The following is a 21,514-nucleotide window of genomic DNA, read 5'->3' on the forward strand; positions in this document are numbered from 1 at the left end:
GGAGGTGGGGATTGAAGACTTTTTGAAAAAATTAAAGGACTCCGTTCCACCCCGGGAGAGATTGATGAAAAGGAAAGTTGCGGCGCTACACCCGCTCCGATTGAGGATTGGAATTAATAACTTCAATTTAGTGCAAGTCGGGAGAAACACGGCGAGAGAATATTACGAGATCATTTGGAATATGACGGTCAATGCGGTGTTGGCGTTTCCGATTTGAAAGTGTTGTGTTGTTACATTTATGCGGGTAACAGTTTGAGCCAATTTTATATTGGCTGTTTCTATTTTTCCAACGCAGGTTTCAATACCACTTTCGAATATTTGGTGTGTTTTAGTATGACTTGCTTCATCGTTGTATGCAATATACATATAGGTAGATATATACATTCCAGGGTTTTACAAATATTGCTAAGATTCGAGCAAATCGGGAACTGAAAATTAAGAATGAAAAACATTTATTTTGTATACGTAGTCACAGGCAGGACTTGATGGATATTTATGTACATAGTTCCCATGGCACAACTAATTCTTGGAATTGGTGAGACAGCACTTTATGTAGTTTAATGTTATGTATATAAATATGTATTTACATATGTACCACTTTTACTCCACGACTATGTAATAGCCAGATACTGGTCAGTGCAGTGTGTCATCATTTGCATAACGAACCAAACAGTTAACAACTGATTCACGACCAAACAACATATGTTGGCATCATGCTAAACCTAAACCAGCAACTTAAGTGAATACTTATTCTTTGATCACGCCAACATTTGTAATTTTCTTCTTTCAAAATAAAATCGAAATAGATATCGGACAAAATGGAGAAAACTTTACGTGATTTTGAAACAATGCATGAAAAATTATTTACCTCGAATCTTGAACTGGATTTGATACTGAAACTTATTCCTTGCGTGATAAATATATATCAAAATAATTCCGCAAACATTGGGACTCTTGAATATTTAAGTGAACTAGCTGGGCTGCAAAATGTACCGGACAATCTGGACGAAGCATCTTTTCTAAAATACATTATTGAGCATGAGTGAGTTGCAATTTTAATAATAAATTCAATTTTTTAATTCTAATTATTACGCAGGGTTCCCAACATTGTAGATATTTTTGTACAGTATGTTAAGTATTTTCATAGGGCGGTTATGTAGACCTAAATATAAATATCGCTGAAATATGTATTCAATAGCGTAGTGCGTCTAGCTTAGCGAACTAGTATAAAAATGTGGTTATCTGGAAATATCTGTTTTGCATTTTGTATAAAATGACAAAATTTCTTTCGTCATTAAATGCAAAAGGTTTCTTACTCATGCATTTCTTGAATTTTTTGTCCCGTGGAATGCAAAAAATATCGACAAGGTGATAGAAATCAGCCCATCATCAAAACAGAGTTCTTGTTGCACTTACATAACATAGGTGTTCAAACCACAGTGTGGATCCACAAAGTGGACTCTGGTGTGGAAAGTGTACAATATTTTTTGTTGTGGTTTGTGGAATTTTGGATTGTAGTTTGTGGAAGGGTTTGTGGTTTGTAGTTGGTGGATTGGTTTGTGGATTGTAGTGAGATGAAATGAACAGCTATGTTATATAATACCTATTCATAAATAGATATTTACTTAAATATATATTATTTCTAATTCTCTGTCAAACAGGTTCCCACACTTTGAGACATTACTGAAATTGATTCTGAGGCCTGACCTGCCCTTCGGAAGTGACATTCTCGATATTATTTCCACCATGGAAAACTATTTCCTCTCCTCCCTAACTTGTCTTCAGGGCGCAAAAATTCAGAACAGTTCTACCAGTGGTCCAATACCAGCGCAGTTCCAGTTTAAATGCGAAACCCCCTCAGGTTCCGAATTCTTGATACGATGGTTTTATCCAACTTCGCAGAGCAATTTCGAATCGGAACACGCCTTGCTGAAAAAGTACGAAGGAGTTTGTTTCCTATACGTTACGGAGAAGGAAAGGACTCAACTAACAAATTTTATTGTAACGGATGACCAATTTGAAGGAAAAATTATCCTAACCATTTCTCACGTTCCCGATTCACCCCTAGATGTTTGGATGAACGTGACATTCCCACAACGCAGAAATTTTGAAAAACCGAAACGACAAATTCGTTCTCAAATAGAAATGTCCCACTTGCTTTTTGAAAGTCTGAAAACCTTTTTAAACACAGAATTAACAGACTGTGTCCTACTTCCGAGACACAGTTTGATTCGTGATGTCAACACTTGGAACCCGATCTTGGAATTTGATCCTCTCATAATTCCTTTCGAATGGGAGACCAAATCATGCTCCAAGTTTGACGAAATATTTACTTCGTACAACGCCCCGAAGAAAGCAACATTTTCTATTGGATTAATCATGCTCTACACTTTATCCGCCACAACGGAAGAGGATTTTCATAAATTGGCCTGTGCGTTTACCACGATCCAGAATGAGAATGACCTTGACATGAAACTCGTTGTAAAATATGCCCCAATAATGGCAGCATCAAAGTCCCTAACGAATTTGGTCCATAGAGTGATCCACTCAACATACAATTCCCATCAAATTACAAATCTGTTTGTGGGTTGGAGCGCATTAACGGACGATTTTAAAAACGAGGATAGCCGGCATATTCTTTCACATAGGATCAGGCATGTACTCAGTCTTGACCCTACCTGGCCCTTCAAAATAGTACTTCGGTCGTTATGACATTGTAATTTCATTTTAATGCACAAAAACATGTGTGACCAATGTCGAGAATATCTGTTAGATACCAAGTCTTAACATAGAAATTTTAAGAAATCGATGTGAGTCACCTTCTGGGGTCACTTTGGTTACACGTTGCTCACTTTTAACTTCACATTCGTTCATAAAACTTAATTTAAATAGGATCGAATATCATATTGTTAAGACAATTTCTAAAAAGTTTTTAGTAAACACTTGCATGTAAGCACCTTCTAGGGTCCCTCGACTTAAAATTTTCAATTTCCCTTCGTCTTCCTTTATCAACTTCTGCACAAAATTACAGCTTGATTGGTTAATTTTCAATATTCGGTAAATTTTCAAATTTCAATTCCTAAATATTCTTCAGTTAGATACTATTGGCAAAATTATATGCCAAATTTTGTTTTCCACTAGGATTTTGAAATTTTGGTGCATTATACCTCACCCACTGGTAAGTGGGTGATTGACCGAAGTCACCGGGTTGACCTTCTCCGTTGACTTGACTGATTTAGCCCATCTTCTAACCCAACTTCTCCTTTCGCCCGTACTACATGTTCACCAAATTTCAAGTCGATAGTTTAACGGGAGTTATCGTAAGACGTTCGGATGGTCATATGGTTATACATAGCATTTAAATACAAACGTATGCATATTTACATATTTAATATGCATAAGAATGAAAAAATTTTATACATATTTTTGTGCTTTGAACCCATCCACACAGTCACCAAGCCGAAGTAGTGGTGATGAAGCCCACATCCTACATTCTATCTAAAAAAGACGACACAAATTACCCCAAAAGGCGTTGTGAAACCCACAACGCCGAAATGGGAGAACACGAATCTGAGCATGGAAGCATGTTCAACGTTTGTTTTCTCCACATTTCGAAGCCACTACCGAGTGATCCATCTATGAGTACATGCTTAATCGTGTGATTCTTTTTGACACAAGCGAAAACGTAAAATTGTTACTTTACCCCGTTGGAAGAGGGGTCATGGAAGACTTGTTCCTCGATTTGACAAAACTTCCCTTGAGTTTGAGCAGTGTTGATGAACTCGTAGGGAACTTATTCAACAAAGAGGGGATACTTCCTGGTGTGGAATTAAAAAATTCCCTTAACAATTTGGAGGGCATATTGCATTACGTGAAGAACAAAAGGTTACCCATGCACGTGATATAAACTTACATAATTACACGACGCTATCATAGCGTCACTATGCACATGCATGTATACATATTTACATATGTAAATACATGTACATATATTGCATAAACATGATATGTATGTATGTACTTATGTACGTAGCCGTATATATGTATGCACGTGCAAGTCTTCATACATTGTACCTACGTGGTTCGTCCAATAAATATTTTCAAAAGGTATGTTCCGCACTGTTTCTGACCAAACTTCTGATGAAATAACAAACTTCAAGTACATTTAGGAGGCTCTGATTTTTTTCAGTTCTGTAGGTTAACATTAACACTAGCAATAAATCAGCAAATTTTAATCCGAAAATACTCAAAAATTTACGATTTGATTTCATTATCATCCGAAAATCATTTCCTCCTGATGTCTTTCTTTAAGTTTCGAAACGAATAATAATCAGTAAGGGTCAAGTCTGGGTTGTACATAAGTGACGTGGATCTGACATTTTTCCCGTCGAGGTAAAGTTTGCTGATTTACTGACAGTGTCAATGTTAACATACAGAACTAAAAAAAATCACATCCTGCTAAATGCACTTGAAGTTTGCTATTAATCAAAAATTTGGTTAGAAACAGTGCGGAATATACCTTTTGAAAATATTTGTTGGACGACCAACGTATATAATACAACGTATATAATGTGTACATATTATGTACGTATGAGTACCTACATAAGATAATTTGCTCATGTACTTTTCAGACCCTGGTTAATTTTTACTCTAATACGGAACCTTGAGATTCACTTCTATCAACAACTCTTTACCAAATTGCGCGAGTCTATTTCTACCCACTGGCTAAAAGAAATTCAAAACTTCTCCTACCTCGGTGTGGGGGAGCATGGCTACCTATTTCAAAAAGAAGAGGATATCCCAACCATGCCAGAATTTCGGTCAAGAATTATGCTACTCTTGCCAAAACCTGGAGCGTGCATAAAGGTCGTGTCAAAAATGTTTACCAAAATCAAGCTTAACCTGTCAATGGACGATCATCACCGCTTTTACGACGGGATTATTCAACGCACAATTTATTCCGAAGAATTATATGGCTACATCTCATCCTCTAGTTATCTTCCTGGTGATGTTGTGGACCTCATCCAGTCAGGATATTACGTCGAATTCTGGCTAATTCAGTATCACTCGGGAAGAACTAGTCTGCAAGATTACCTCACTAATCTTAACCCCCCACCGTAAATTATTTTACATTTGATGTTATCGAAAGTTTACTTGAGTGTGTCGGTTTTTACCGAAACTTAAACATCCCTGTACCAGTGCCATCTCCAGAAAACGTTTTTTTCGTGGATTGGATATCCTCGGATGGTCAAGGTACCGGCAAATTCAAACTACCAGTGTCAATCGAAGACCAATCGTTACTCAATCTTATTTCCAACAAGGACATCTCAAACCTTTCTCTTTCCGAAAAGCCGACAATTGTTTACAAGTTGGGTTTCTTAATTCTGCAATTATTACTTCCTCAAAATTATCACGCTGGAGTTGAAGAATTGCTAGACAAAATTGAAACCATATATCCCAATCACCACGATTTATCCTGTGTACTGCGTAAGATGATGGTCACAAAGGGCTCAGAATCTATGAATTTAGAACACTTTGAGAATCTTGAGATAACAAGTATTGGTTTGAAAATAATTAAAGATCCGCCCTCCATCCCACGTGATAACCAGGATATTATGCAACTCTTAGGCGACGGGAAGAATCAGAACATCGTCGCAAATGTGGTTGCCCTTATGCGCGATGATATCATGGAGTTAACGGTTAAGTCAAATGAAACGTACGTGACTTGGCAAAACACACTAGACAGTTTGCTAATATTGGAAAGGCAAGGTGGTTATGGATATTTTGAAGAGGTTGAGTGCAATCGCGAAAAATTCCAGGAAATATCCAAAGTCCTGGAAATGATAGAAAACAAATATCTAACATATGGGATCTTTTGGCTGGAAAAGATTTTTCAAGTGTATCGTGCATTCAGCAATCCAAAATTCCGAGAAAAATTGACGTCAACGATTAAATCGGTTTGGGTTCAGACCATACTGTCTGACATTGAGCTACTCGGATATGGAGCATTCGGAATTGTGTTTCAGACAAGGGACGAAACCTTCAAGGAGCTCAAATGCGCGACAAAGTTAATTGTTCCCTCGAATGGAGATGAGACTCAAAACGTGATGCGAGAAGTGGAAAACTTGAGGGATCTAATCCATCCAAATGTGCTTGGAATCAAAAAGCATGCAAAAGAAATTTCGCTAACAGAGGCAGATTTTAAGGTTAGTAAATTTAGGAAGTTGATCAGAATTTTTATGTACAAACAAAATTTGGCTACATTTTATCTGAATTTCTGCGTTATTCGACGCAATTACATGACCACAATTTTAAACCCTCTTCAATATAAACGTGTGGATGAGTTTGAGCACATTTGTATGTCATGCTATTGACTATAGACATACGGTATTATCATGTCATACACCTACTCGTACCTAGATTCAGTAGCCGCGAAAATGTGGGGACAGAGGGACAATGTCCCACTGTTTTTCGATGTCCCCATCATCTGCGCCAATGTTACCCCTCCCTAGCTTATCCTACAATGTTACTGTCCCCACAGCTTCCGCGGCCACAGCTCAGATTGTTCATTACAGTAGCATTTGAAGCCCACCAGATTTTTTGCGTAATATAAGCTTTTCATGCATGAAAATCTCTCTTTTTTGTGTCTAAAAATAGTCGCCCCACTATTTTTGATTCGCGGTGGTGGTGAGTTGGCAAGAGAAAGAAAGGCAATGAACAATTAACCTTGGATTTGAGTAAAGGTTAACAAGAGGTAGAAAAGAGTCGTAGTTTAGAATAGGAACAGAGCAGACTTACTGCTGAGACAGTGGTCCTAATAGTGGACAATTGGTGTAATAATTAGTGAGTTAAATTGTGACAATAAATTGGCGTTGCATTAAAGAGATCGTCATTTGTTGTGCACACATTATTTGCACCATTTCTCGGAGGAAAGCAGAAGTCTCATCCTTTCAACCGGCGAAGAGACTACACCCACCCAAACCTGAATAGGCTCGCTGCTGATAGTGGGAGTGGCTATTCAAAAAGATTATTATGAATTGTGAGTGCTACGGATATTAACCCTTTAACGAGTATGATTAACTATGCAAGCAAATTAATTTATTCGGGGACGTTATATGTATATGCATATATACATATGTACGTATGTATGTAAGTATTTTGTGGTCCATATATTTCCTTCGTTACGAACTAAAGGATTAAGTACAAATCTTTTATTAACTGCCACATCAAACGCCACCACAAAACACATATGTACATACACACATATTTATCTGTGTACATAACAAATACGGGTATATATCGTCGCACTAATTCTAAAAAGACGTAAGTGCATTCGATGCTTAATTTTAAAACCACGTAAGTGCACTCGATGTTTAATTTTAAAACCACGTAACTGCAGTGGATGTTTAATTTTAAAAAGACGTAAGTGCACAAAAAAAACTAGTAAAAAGACGTAAGTGCACTTTTAAAATTATAAAGAGTAATTACTTGTTCAAAATTGTCCCATCAAGGGAAATTTGAACTTATTGGCCCCCGCAGGCAAGTAATGAAAAACAATTCAAAATTTAAAAACCACACCCTCAGGGGGTGTGGTTCTCGGCACCTAGCGTAAGGTGAATTAAATCCTGACGTATTTGTTTCTTCACCTCGGTGACGCAATTCCTAAAGATTATTAAAAATTTAAAAACCACACCCTTTGTGGGTGCGGTTCTCGGCGCCTAATTTGCAATAAATAAAACATGGCAAGCAATATATCCTTTTTCTCATCTCGATGATCCATATTCGACGATACATTCAAAATTGTAAAACCAAAACATTCAGGGGGTGTGGTTCTTCAAGCAAAAATTGCATTTTGACGTTTTTACACCCCCAAAGTTTCAAAGATTGCACTTCAACGTGGTTACACCCCGAATTTTCTAAAATTGAATTTTGACTTGGTTACACCCCCAACGTTTCCAAAATTGAATTTTGACTTGGTTACACCCCCAAAGTTTCAAAAATTGAATTTTGACTTGGTTACACCCCCAAAGTTTCAAAAATTGAATTTTGACTTGGTTCCCCCCCAAATTTTACAAACCTAAATTTTGACTTGTTTACACCCCCAACGTTTCCAAAATTGAATTTTGACTTGGTTACACCCTCAAAATTTCAAAAATTGAATTTTGTCTTGGTTACACCCCCAAATTTTACAAAATTGAATTTTAAGTTGGTTACACCCCCAAGTTTTACAAAATTGAATTTTAAGGTGGTTACACCCCCAAAGTTTCTAAAATTGAATTTTTACTTGGTTACACCCCAAAAGTTTCCAAAATTGAATTTTGACTTGGTTACACCTCCAAAGTTTCCAAAATTGAAATTTGACTTGGGAAAACTTTGAGGGTGTAAACAAATCAAAATTTAGGTTTGTAAAATTTGGGGGAGTAACCAAGTCAAAATTTAATTTTTGAAACTTTGGGGGTGTAACCAAGTCAAAATTCAATTTTTGAAACTTTGGGGGTGTAGCCAAGTCAAAATTCAATTTTGGAAACGTTGGGGGTGTAACCAAGTCAAAATTCAATTTTAGAAAATTCGGGGTGTAACCACGTTGAAGTGCAATCTTTGAAACTTTGGGGGTGTAAAAACGTCAAAATGCAATTTTTGCTTGAAGAACCACACCCCCTGAATGTTTTGGTTTTACAATTTTGAATGTATCGTCGAATATGGATCATCGAGATGAGAAAAAGGATATATTGCTTGCCATGTTTTATTTATTGCAAATTAGGCGCCGAGAACCGCACCCACAAAGGGTGTGGTTTTTAAATTTTTAATAATCTTTAGGAATTGCGTCACCGAGGTGAAGAAATAACTACGTCAGGATTTAATTCACCTTACGCTAGGTGCCGAGAACCACACCCCCTGAGGGTGTGGTTTTTAAATTTTGAATTGTTTTTCATTACTTGCCTGCGGGGGCCAATAAGTTCAAATTTCCCTTGATGGGACAATTTTGAACAAGTAATTACTCTTTATAATTTTAAAAGTGCACTTACGTCTTTTTACTAGTTTTTTTTGTGCACTTACGTCTTTTTAAAATTAAACATCCACTGCAGTTACGTGGTTTTAAAATTAAACATCGAGTGCACTTACGTGGTTTTAAAATTAAGCATCGAATGCACTTACGTCTTTTTAGAAAATGTGCGACGATATACATATACCTACATATATTTATGCACAAATCTAATAATGAGGAGGTGTAAGATGGTTATCGCCGATATCCGCCGGACTAATTTTAAATTGTTCACGCTCAAAAATAAGTGGACCCGTATTTTTTCGTTTTAATGGGCATGTTTACGCCCGTGGTGGAATTTTCAAAAAAAATTCAGCCAAAATCCGGATTTTAAAAAACCTTGTCACTTTTCGAATTTTAACCCGATTTTAAAAAATAAACCCATTTTTTGTTCAGAAATACATCCCTGAAAATATAAAAATTCATTTTTAAAAAACTTTGAATTTTCAAAAAATTATCCGTTTTTGGGTTTATAAAAATTCAAAAATATCTAGCATGAAAATATCAAATTTTTAAAATTTTTAAAAATTAAATTTTAAAAATGACAACAAATAGAAATGAGAAAAATTATATTTTCAGGGATGTAATTCTGAACACAAATTGGGTTTGTTTTTTGAAATCGGGTTAAAATTCGAAAAGTTAGCGTTTTTAAAAATCCGAATTTTGGTTGAATTTTTTTTTGAAAATTCCGCCAAGGGCGTAAATATGCCCATTTAGGAAAAGGAAAAAATACGGGTCCACTTATTTTTGAACGTGAATAATTTAAAATTAATCCGGTCGATATCGGCGATAACCACCTCACACCATCGCATTGTAAGTGAATACCTAATTTGATTAACAGGTTCTCCTAAAATATGACTACCATATCCCCGACGACATGACTGAGAGCGACATATCTTCATTTAGAGACCCTCTATCGATGCAAATTGAAAGGCTAATTCTCCGCTCCCGCCAAGGTCCAGTTCCTTGCTGTTTGATCCAAATGGATTTAGCGGGTCCCACCTTGCGACAATTTCTTACCGAGACATATAATCGACGAAAAAATCCTAAAGACACAATCGGTCGGTATCAGTTAACAATTTGCCGCGATCTCATAAGAGGAATGCAATATCTGCAATGTAAAAAAATTCTGCACGGTGACTTGAAACCTGACAACATTTTATTTACTGCTCTTGGAATTCTGATCAATCAACTTGAAGGAAATATCCAGGAAAAATTTATGTTACCTGTGCAAATCGCGGATTTTGGCCTGTCTTACACATTGAATGGAAATATCCCAGAATTTAGCAAATCTCGAAGAGGAAATTTGCGATATCAAGCTCCCGAACTAGAAACGACCTTTGGCTCTGAGATTTACTCGATTGGGTTAATTATTTTTGAAGTTTTGGTCCCATGCGTAGGTGCGGAATTGTTCAATCTCACTGAAAAATTTGCGTCAAATTCTCTTCCAAAGTTTAACACGGATGAGATTGCTGTGCAAGAATTTATATTAGGATTAAAATCATTTCTTCAAAAGGACGTCCAGAACAGGATGTCGGTGCAAGACTTTCAAATGTTTGATCTAGACTGGATACACCTGCATAATTTTGGTCCTAACAGGGTGCAACAAATACTTAAAGAAATCACCGGCACCGGCTATATCGATTAACTTGATTAATTAGAAATTGCTAAATGTAAATTTATGTAGATTTACAGATTTGTAGTGCCGTTGTGCGGGTTGAAATTGATCAAAATTAAATGTAATAAAATGCACTGATTCATACATAAGCTGACCCACCCTTTTTGTACCACTCTATGGATTGTGCTAATATGCAAATGAGGTATGACAAATAATATGACAAATAATAATAATAATATGACAAACATAACTTGATAAGTATATGCTCGCGATGGGGATGTTCGGCTAAAAGATTATCGTTTTACTTATATGATGTCTCACCCATCGACTCATATGTAGAAGTAGTTTACATACCTCGTGATGGTTGGTTCAATAATATCAATTTAACAAGTAAGCACGCTAAAATAAAACTCGTTCCAAATATCGTTTACATAATTATTAATTCACTCCCCAGCACTAGCGGCAGGATAATAAAATTTTTCCCAAATACCTACATAAAATTGTACGACTGATTGGTTCAGATTTAAGAAAATGAATTATTCCAAATTATTAAGCCTTTCTTGTCGCATGACGGCCCAACTATCATTCCGACAACGTGACATCATAAAAGCTGTCGTGGTCCCATTGGGGTTGGGGTCGCTGATCGGTTCGTCCACGGTACGCCAGTGTTCTGTTCACCCTTATATATAAATCCAGTATCAAAATAATCTCAGGTTGATACATATACATGTAACTCTATGAAACTGGGATTGATAAGTAATACATCCAATTTAGCAATATGTAGCTCAGTATTAGAGCTGTACCACATCGGTTGCAAATTTGTACGGACCGATATAATTTATTTACCTATGAAGCGGTAGCAACTTTAATACCGAGAAATCAATACCTGCCTGACTATACCAAACTTATAACCGTGTATGCTCCATACGCAAGTAAGGTGGCCGAGTTGGAGCCGGTGGTTGTGGAAGCTGTGGAGACATCTGGGAACGTTGGAAAGGACATTATACCTTTGTCTCCACACTTCTGCAGCCACTGGTTCTAGCCGGACAAACTATTGACGAGGGATAGGAAATCTGGGTGTCATGTGAATCTGTCAAGTGTGAACAATATGGTCCCCGAACCTTCACAAGTTTCCTGGTCGATCACGGTAGCTGAGAGGCACTCATAGATCGAGCGATAAGTGGGTTGCTTCGCGTTGGAGAGGAGGCACTTTCGTGGGGTTATCATCTGAAAATGCAAGCAAGGAAAGTACATTGATCAAATTTAGTACAGATTTTTTTCAAAATCACCACTATTTACCCAAACGAAATCTTTAACTGTCTGGAATCTGTATGTCTCGTTGGCTGATCTTTAAATATTTGTGCCAGGACAGATAGTTTGGATCACTTCGTTGCTACAAGCGGAAACCTGGACCAGGTTGATGTCCATGGCAATGATGAGGATGAAGGGGACAATAAGACAGAAATACATGTCTGACAAGGAATTGTCTCGACTCTTGATTGTAGAAAAAACAGAATCGGAGAGTTAGTCAACTAAAACCTGTCTATTTATACATATGATATGTAACAATTTGGAGGGGTTATCTATGTAAATATGTACCTTAGAAAAGTTGTGCAAGACATTTGGGAGTAAATATGAAATTATACCAGGAAAAGAGGAATTTATGGTACATATTGTACCTAATTAATTACGGGACGGTTTCTGTTTGCCAGACAATTTGGCGTCCCATCTGCAACCAAATACATATTTGGTACATACGGAAACCATTTCCTTGGCCTACCTCACTTTTACATACGTGTTTCAATTGGGTTTTTCACTGGGTGTTTATCCAATTAAGTAGTAATTTATGGGATCATTTTGATAAGTGCATTTTGTACCTAATTAATTATGGCGCGGTTTCTATCTGCCATGCAGTTTGACGTCGCTTCTGTAACTGCATAAACCATGTTCCTTGGCCTAGCTCACTTCTTTAAAACTGTTTCCTGGTTGATTATCTTATTAAATAATTTGTGCATTTACGGAATCATTTTTATTGCAGTTATGTAGGCATTTACAATGCAAAGTTCAAAGAAATTAGCTTGGGTTTCGACGTGACCTGATTTCTTGCATTGCACTGCAAGAAATGCAAGAAATTGGCGCCACCTAGTATCTCATCCTTTGTACTACACTTAATTATAGAGGTTGACAGCCGAGTTGCACTTATTTCCTGCATTTCTTGCTCTCCCGCAAGAAATTATATATGCCTGGAAAAAAGGTATTTCTTGCATATGCACTCTTAGCAAAGCGGAGATAAATATGACTTTACCGGCTGTGGTGATCAGGCTTGTTACCATTTCGGTTGTAGCAAGCAAGGTTCGTGATTAACTGCCACCGACTAGTGGTGGGCTGAATCCACGTGGTGACTGCGCCTTAACCAAGCGGTGACATATTATCACCATCCGGTGAAGTTATGTATGTATACAGGGTGGTTTAAATGTCAGGTTACAATGGAAAATTTTTCAATGGGAAAAATTCATAAATTTCCATTAGTTACGGATTGGAGATTGAGATTTTTATTAATTTTTATCAGAACTTATGGAACACTGATGGCAAAATTCTTAAAATATTGAACTGTAGGAGCAAAATTTCGGTGACTAATGGAGATTTGTGAATTTTTCCCATTGAAAAAGAATTTCCACTGTAACCTGACATTTAAACCACCCTGTATATGGGTATAATCACCGGTCCGTGATTATCGCGTGGTACAAGTTGTTAGAGCGTATAGTTTTTTTAACGGTAGGCACTGAGCACTACTGCAACCCATGCATTTCTGGTAATTTTAAGATTTTTTAAAGGCGATATGCAATCTGGAATGTGAGACACGGATCGGATTGTATGCACATAATTTATTGCATTTTCTTCCTGCTCAATTAACTAAATAAACCTTGTTTTCCTTCTTTTCTTCGTACTTAAGAACAGACCAGAGACCTGTTTGCAAGTGCTCATTTCATCTTGGAACGTGAAGCTGTAAGGAATTTACCTGTATTTTGTTGAAGGTGAGTATTTTTGTTTACTTATATATACAACAAGATATAGACCAACTAAGGTACTTACCAAGTAAATCACAGATGTTTTGCTAAATAGATAGATAGCTTCGGGTTTCCGTTATATAGACATATATATGTACATAAAACTGTCAATAAATAAAATAGATACATATCTACGTACGTATTTATACAGGGTGAAGTAAAATTATCCATGAAATCAACTTTTTGAATATTAAAAAAAACCTGAAAATATTTAAAATTCAGTTTTGAAGAATTTGAATTACAGGTAGGCTTGTGTTATCAAAATGTAACTTTGCAATATGAGTATAATTTTTAGCTTAATCAAGTAAAATATTTGGCATACTCACGGCAAAGTATTACTGAGCATGACAAATTATTTCTCAAATTTGAATCGAAGCACAAAAGGGTATTAACAAAGCGTAATTTCGCCAATTTAGAAAAACTATTTTCTTGTCTCCAAACTATATTTGAAGAAAATCGTTTGATCCAGTTTTCATGGATTTCGTAAATTGACGAAAAGAATGAGTTTGTTAAATAATTTTACAAACTATAAAAATGAATGTCACAAATTTGTGAAAAAATCATAGGGGTAGTTTTCCAGCAATTTGTTTGCAAAATTTCTCAGGTTATCTTCCCTATGCGAAACTTGTCATTAGTAGGCCAATTGTATTGGAAATTACCACAGAGAACCATTTTCGGAAAGTGGCTACTAAATTGTATAGATTATTTCCGAAAAAATCATAATCTTTCTTTAAAATTTAACTAACAAAATGCTGATTTGAACCTGAAACTAGATTTTTGGACGATATGGCTCACAATCGGAGATACGGTCAAGTCGAGGTGGTCGAAGCTTTCAAGAAAATGCCGAGTTTTAGAGATGACCATATCGACGTCGATGATCTCAACGCCTTATTTGCGACGATGAAGTACACCTGCACTGAGGAGCAGAGGGCAATATACAGGGCTTATTTGCGTGACTTTCACAACAAAAAACTTTCTCTGGACCTTGCCGTCGCTTGTTTTGCAGTAATTGACGACCCAAAAGAAATGATGCGACACAATGTCACCGCCATGGACAAAGATAAGAACGGATTTATCGATGAATCCGAGTTCAAGTGTATCGTTCAGTTGTTGCTGATTCACGATCCGAACTTCCCAAGGGTCGACTACAACAAGTTTTTTGAGGAGGCTGACGTAAATAAGGATGGGAAAGTTAGCATTGACGAAGCTGTGGAGTGGATCGGCCAAAATGTACCAAAATAAGAAATTTCTTTCAACATTGCTCTGCAATTTTTTCAGCCAATCAGTATGAAAAGAGGGAAAAGATATGTAAATTTGCATATTTAGAGGTGGGTGCCAATATAACCACCCAACTAAAATTTTTTTTCTTCCAACCAAAAGCTATAATTTTTGCAACACTAAAATTTGCAACCAATCGAATTTTTTAATCCAACGAAAATATAAAATATTACAACCAACAAATTTTATATTTAAGCAGCAGAATTATTAAGTTTAGGCAGCAAAAATTTTAAAATGCAACAAAATCTTTATGAAATTTCACAAGTTAGGGGACGTTCATAAACTTCATAACGCATTTTTTTTACTTTGGATTTTTTAACGCTTTTTTGGACACCAACCCGCTGTTATGGCGTCACGAAAACTTGATAGCTTACCCCCGTCACGTAACATATGTGTCTATTTGTGAAGCTATTGATGGAGATACATATATTGTCGGTGTTGGTTTGAATGGTTTGAATGCAAAAGTTTAAAATGTGTTTAAAATTTACTTTCAACTTTGAAATTCAAATTTTAAATCACAGAAAATTACAAAGCCTATTGTAAGATGTTTGGGTCGTTTGAAAAAAACTTGTGCAAAGAAAAATTTCGAGAATTAGGTTACGAACAAAAAAAAGTATAGGCAGAAAGGGTTTCCACCTTCCAACTTTTTGCACCTAACGCCTTACATTTATTGCTCGAGAAGCTTTATGGAATGAACTGCAAGTTTTCACAATTACTTATCATAATGCAAGGCTTTTGGAACCATACTTTGGATAACGGCGTAGCACAAGTAAGGACATGGTGGAATTATAGCGTGCTTCCCACAATACACGGTTTAAAACCACTTAAAAAATCCCAACACAATTTTGGAAAATAGATCAGAAATTTTCAGGGCCAAACTTCAATATATGCAAAATCGTCTGGACGACATACAAAATACTAATGTATAACGTATTATAACGGTTTTCGATAAGAAAATATAGTGCTTGTCAAAATAAACAAGGTCCCTAAAAAGGGGAAATCTTAGTGAGGGAGTGCAATCACAACTAATAAATAAAATTAGATTGGAGAATTTTTGCATCACCGCTCTCGGTACTATTTTTACTGGATGCAGTATAAATTTTTCTTTGCATATGCATGAATTGTTAGTTTTATTGAATAAATTGAGGAAGAAATACATTTTTACTGTGTAGTGAACGAGAAGTGGGTTAAATTAACTGAGGTAGATATGTAAGATATAATGACTAAATAATTATGAGCTACGTATTTGTTTAAAAAAATATACAAATTTCAATTTCATATATTAATTTGGCTACTCTATGCAAAATCATCGAACCTTTTGAGGGAGCAAGTGTTCTATTTAAACGATTAATTCTTCCAGTAAAAATGGTACCGAGAGCGGTGATGCAAAAATTCTCCAATCTAATTTTATTTATTAGTTGTGATTGCACTCCCTCACTAAGATTTCCCCTTTTTAGGGACCTTGTTTATTTATAACTTTTAATTGGGTAATTAGATTGCCCATTGGATAACTGCATTGCACTACCCCTTTTCAGTAGTTTGATGCGGAATAATTTTATTAAATGCTGGGTGTTTAAAATTGAATAAATCCGTTATTTCTTAACCGATTTATATCATTTTGGTCAAAATGTCCGGCCTAGATTACTAAACACCTGATCTGGAGGTGCAAACCCAACAACAACAATTTCACGCAGTTTACCAAGCATGTTACAGAAACGACTAGTTGTGCTGTTTACAGTTTTGAATGTAATTTGTTTTCAATTTATTAGTCTTGCGTCGTTGTCAATGGCAATGATTCGTAGCACGAGCAGGAATTTCTGAACTTCAAATTGGAATAACTAAGCCAATTCTTAACAGATTTTGATATATTTATGCTTTAAATTTTCGGGATAAACTGCCCTACAATTCGTGGGTATCTAACTGTTGATAACGTTTGCTAGTAACCAGCAATAATTACAAATGTGTTTCTAAGGCTACATTTTTGCCCATAATTCCGGTCAAGATCACGTAATCGCTTAGTCGGATCAGATCCCATTTCTGTATTATGCAACAATAATCGGTGCAAAATTTCATCAAAATCGGTTGAGAAATGACTGAGATATCGCAGATGGTCACTTTTTTGGGGTGGGTCAAATGCATACTTAGTAATTTTTTTCGTTGTTAGGTATTTGCCTCACTAAGAATAACAAAGAATCTTTACCTCGCCTGGTCAGAAACTGTAAGCCCATGATGTAGGGAAAGCTTTGATTATTAATTGAATACAGATATTTTTCTCCTAACTTGTGAAATTTACTAAAAATTTTGTTGCATTTGAACATTTTTGTTGCCTAAACTTAACTATTCTGCTGCTTAAATATAAAATTTGTTGGTTGTAATATTTTACATTTTCGTTGGATTAAAAAATTCGATTGGTTGCAAATTTTAGTGTTGCGAAAATTATTTCTTTTGGTTGGAGGAAAATAAATTTTGGTTGGGCACTATAAATTTGACCCTGTAGGGGTCCTTTCTAAAAGTTTAGAATTTGGAAATAAACGAATGTGACTAAAATTTATGAAATACATAATCTTCTTCACTGACAAAATTAGCTTTATGAAATAGAATTTCATTTTCATATCATTTGTACATACATATATCTGTATAACAAAGCAAAGAGCACACACGCTAATGACGATTTACACATTAAACAATCTCGCAGCTGCGGAAGGAATTCTGCATAATTCAAAATTTCCATAGACAATACGTATATATGTAGATCTGTAATTTTAAACTTGCTAGTATAGACGAAGCCATTGAAACAGTTGGAGTATTCACTTGGTAGTCGTCGTGAACTGAGCATCATAACAGATTTTCGTAACTTTACATTATGTTTGAGCAGAATTTTGATCCAACAACCAATCAGTTTGATTTATTTGTTGCAAAATCCGCGAAGCAATTTATATCCAATTTTTATAAAACCCGTCGATACAAAATTAATCGGTAAAAACTACCTATAGATCAGTACAAACCTATAGTAGTTAAATAAATAGATAAATTGAAACGATTGAGATGACGAGATGAACTACATATGGTCATACATATATGACCAGTCATGTATACACTCTTAGAAACTTGGTATTGAAAAAAACCTAACGGTATTGATACGTGACTTTACCGCCTTGGTATTAAACGGTTATACCATATTGGTATAGAACCCGTATTGAAATTATACCTCACGGTAACAATTTTAATACTAATTGGTATTAAATTTTTTACCACGTAGTATTAATTCAATACCACGCGGTAGAGTCACCCCGGATGAAAATCGTGTGTCGAATTTGACATAATTCGACACAACTGCCCAGGACCAATGGTTTGTGCATAAAACGTATGAACGATTCTGCATAAAACTTCTGACAGGTATATTCTGCAGAAATATTTTACACAATTATGCATAATTCTGCACATTTTATGTACAAATTGTTTCGGCATAAATTTTTCTGCTTAAAATCCAGCCAATTCTCTGCATAAAAATCAGCCAAATTTATGCACAAAATCCCTTAATTTTTTCACCTGGGACGTATCAATACCAACGGTTATTGATTTTTTTAAGAGTGTATGTACATGTGTAAACAATGTTGATAAAATTAGATTACCTTCCTTATGACTCATCCTATGAAAGCATTGTTAGTACGATGCATTTATTTGTAGTCGAAATAAGTATTTGGCTACTTTTTGCAATTCAAATTGATAAGGATAAAAAGATAATTGTTGTTGGATAATCAATATAATACATGCATAGGAAGTGTTATTGGTAAAGTTTCATTCAATACTATAATACATAGAAACAGAATAAACATTTCATGGTACACAATCCACTTAATTTATTATTGAATTACCTATTTAGCAAAGAATACATATTCAATAAGAAAAGTTATTGTGTCGTAAACTACTTCTGAATGGAAATTAATGATAAATGGAATCTACCGTACTTACTCATTTACTACAAGCCTTTTCCTGATTGCCGGTTGCGAGTGCACTTGTAAAAAGAGGTGTGTGAACTTAAAAACGTTTCCTAAAATGAGTTCAGTTCTACAAATACGATACATATTTAAACAGGACTCGAGAAATTTATGTAGCTTCTTACGTTTCGTCCGCCTGAGACTTTAATAATTTTGTGAAATGGATAATTCGAATTTAGAAGTTTTTGCCACGATTTTAATCGTTTTCTTGCTGGATCGCTTGCTTCTTACTAGAAGCACAATAATACCTCTCAACTCACAATATTCGGGAAGTGTCCTCCGTGTACTTTCTCTCTTTGAAAGATGTAATTTCTTACTCATTCTGCACAACAATGGAAGAGATTCAAACCGTGAGATTCTCTCGTTCCTCCAAAGTGGACAAATTCCTAGAATTTTGGACAACAATGAGGAAGTAGGCCCCCTGCAGAAACCAAATTTAAAGCCTTCATCACCCACAAAACACAGCAAGTGTCACTCCATCTTTATTGATTTATCTTGGATAGAGCATTATTCCTCCATTAGATCATCTATGGAACACTGGAGGGTAGAAATTTCTCTAATAAGAACAATGAATACCATCGTGCTACAAAAATTGAACCCGAGCTACATATTTCTAGAATACGTATCAGTCCAATCGGATGGGGCATGTGTAAGACACGATCTCCTAACTGGAAGGATTGCACAACTCCTTCCTCATTTAACCGTTACGTCAGATTTCCTAGCAATTCTGGTGAGTCGAAGAAAAACGGGGAGCAATTACTCACCCACGTCAATCATTGTGGGATTCTGTCTCTCCTGTACTTATGAAGTTGAAATACCGCCCTTAATTTCACATCTGGATGAATTATCAGCTTGGTTTCGAACCCTCCGAGATATGAATGGTCTCTATGTTCAATCTCGCTTTCCGGTTCTTCCCTTTTATAAATGTGGCCTCTACCAAAAGACTGAACCTGCCGCGTTGGCACCGGAGTATTGTATAAATAAAGTTTTAAGCCGATATTTTAATTATTCGGTATTAAAACCTTCGTCTGGCCGGGTTTTTGGGGAAATTTACAGTCATTTAATAATGATTTCGGGCAGCATTGAGGTAAGTAATATTGGAGCAAGGCTACAACTTCACGCAGTCTTTTGTGCCTTTGTAAAATCTGTGATTAGTAAAGTAATTTTACAAACTTTTACAAAATGAAGAAACGCCTTCATATGCGTACATTATAAAAAAATCATAAGCTAATTTCCCTTCGTAGTATCACTAATCTACAAAATACTGTAAAAGTTTACTGAATTTATGGATTTTACAATGTTACCAAGGCCTGAGTGAATTGCTTCACAATTTGTTTTGCTAATTTAAAGATTTCATGTTTCTAAATAACAGGGAATCTTCTTGCGAAAGAGTACTACTCGATACATTTGGGGAAACTATGGATGCTCGTACAATTCGTTCAATTTTCAAGTATTCACTTCTTCTATATTAATTATGCCGCTCTTCTACTCCCGTTTGACATATTTACCTGGATTTTGGTCTTCACTGGTGGCATTTTTGTAAATATTTTAGTATATAAGATAACCCCATCTACGAAAGGTTATCTACTCGTGTGGTCCTTGATCACTGCTATGGAGCAACCGATTCTTACTAAGAGGGAGAGTTCCACGGGAAAATTACTCATCCTGTGCGGCACCTGGTTGACCTCTATCTACATTTTAGGCTCACTGTACAAGGGCGACATGGTTTCCGTACTAACATCGAGGACCACTCGGCAAGTTCCGGACACCTTGAAAGATCTAGTTACCTCAAATATTACAATTTTAACGACAGATCACTACGACAATTTAAACGGTCCACCACCTATTTCTCGTTGCAGTCTACACGATCTAGTAATTCCCCAGCTGATGAATGCTATTAACTCGAAGTACACCTTGTACCATGTTCTGACAAGACTTCGCCTCGGTTCGAAGTGCGTCAAAATTTTCAATGTTTACGAAATATCTAAAAATATTTCGAATTATGGTCTCCTAAGGACCAATTCCGAAAAAGAGTTCATAATTCCGGATCAATTTGCAGTGATAGATCCGACAAATATGCTAACTTCGATTCAGACAACAATACTCCTTTTTCCAACGTATTTGCCCATCACGAATTTAGAAATCCCATTTTACACCGAACTAAAGCCATGGATCGTGTCTGCGAATTTTTTCGGTCCGAGATTTATTTCCGGATTGGCGAGTCTCGTAGAGTCGGGGATTCATGGGTGGTGGTCAAATAATGCTAATGAGGTTTCACTACTTATTGATATCGAGGCGGTGAAAGGGGTAGGAAACGTTGGCGAAGAATTTGCCAAAGTTTCTTTCGCAAAGGAAATGAGGACAAAGCATGGAATTATGACGGCAGTGGCAATATCTTTTGACAAGTTGAGAATTCCCTTTGTAATCTGTTTGTTTTGTCTAGGAATTGGAGTAGTGTTTCTTTGTAAGGAGTTGATTTATTTTCACTTTAAAAAGAGAACGAGTAAGG

General features: G+C 36.0%; 2 protein-coding genes across 2 annotated transcripts; both read left to right on the forward strand.

The window, feature by feature from the left end:
- Positions 1-477: 477 nt before the first annotated feature.
- Positions 478-10,815, forward strand: LOC110861085. Its single transcript, XM_035860886.1, has 4 exons — positions 478-1,042; positions 1,662-3,885; positions 4,632-6,206; positions 9,885-10,815. The coding sequence occupies exons 3-4, from the start codon at positions 5,493-5,495 to the stop codon at positions 10,689-10,691; spliced, it is 1,521 nt and encodes a 506-aa protein (XP_035716779.1). The 5' UTR covers positions 478-1,042; positions 1,662-3,885; positions 4,632-5,492; the 3' UTR covers positions 10,692-10,815.
- A 2,400-nt stretch (positions 10,816-13,215) lies between these two features.
- Positions 13,216-15,159, forward strand: LOC118439503. Its single transcript, XM_035860874.1, has 2 exons — positions 13,216-13,696; positions 14,503-15,159. Exon 2 carries the CDS (start codon positions 14,516-14,518, stop codon positions 14,969-14,971), a length of 456 nt encoding a protein of 151 aa, XP_035716767.1. The 5' UTR covers positions 13,216-13,696; positions 14,503-14,515; the 3' UTR covers positions 14,972-15,159.
- The last annotated feature ends 6,355 nt before the right edge of the window (positions 15,160-21,514 follow it).

Source organism: Folsomia candida, unplaced genomic scaffold (genome assembly GCF_002217175.1).
Source record: "Folsomia candida strain VU population unplaced genomic scaffold, ASM221717v1 Fcan01_Sc037, whole genome shotgun sequence".
Taxonomy (NCBI): domain Eukaryota; kingdom Metazoa; phylum Arthropoda; class Collembola; order Entomobryomorpha; family Isotomidae; genus Folsomia; species Folsomia candida.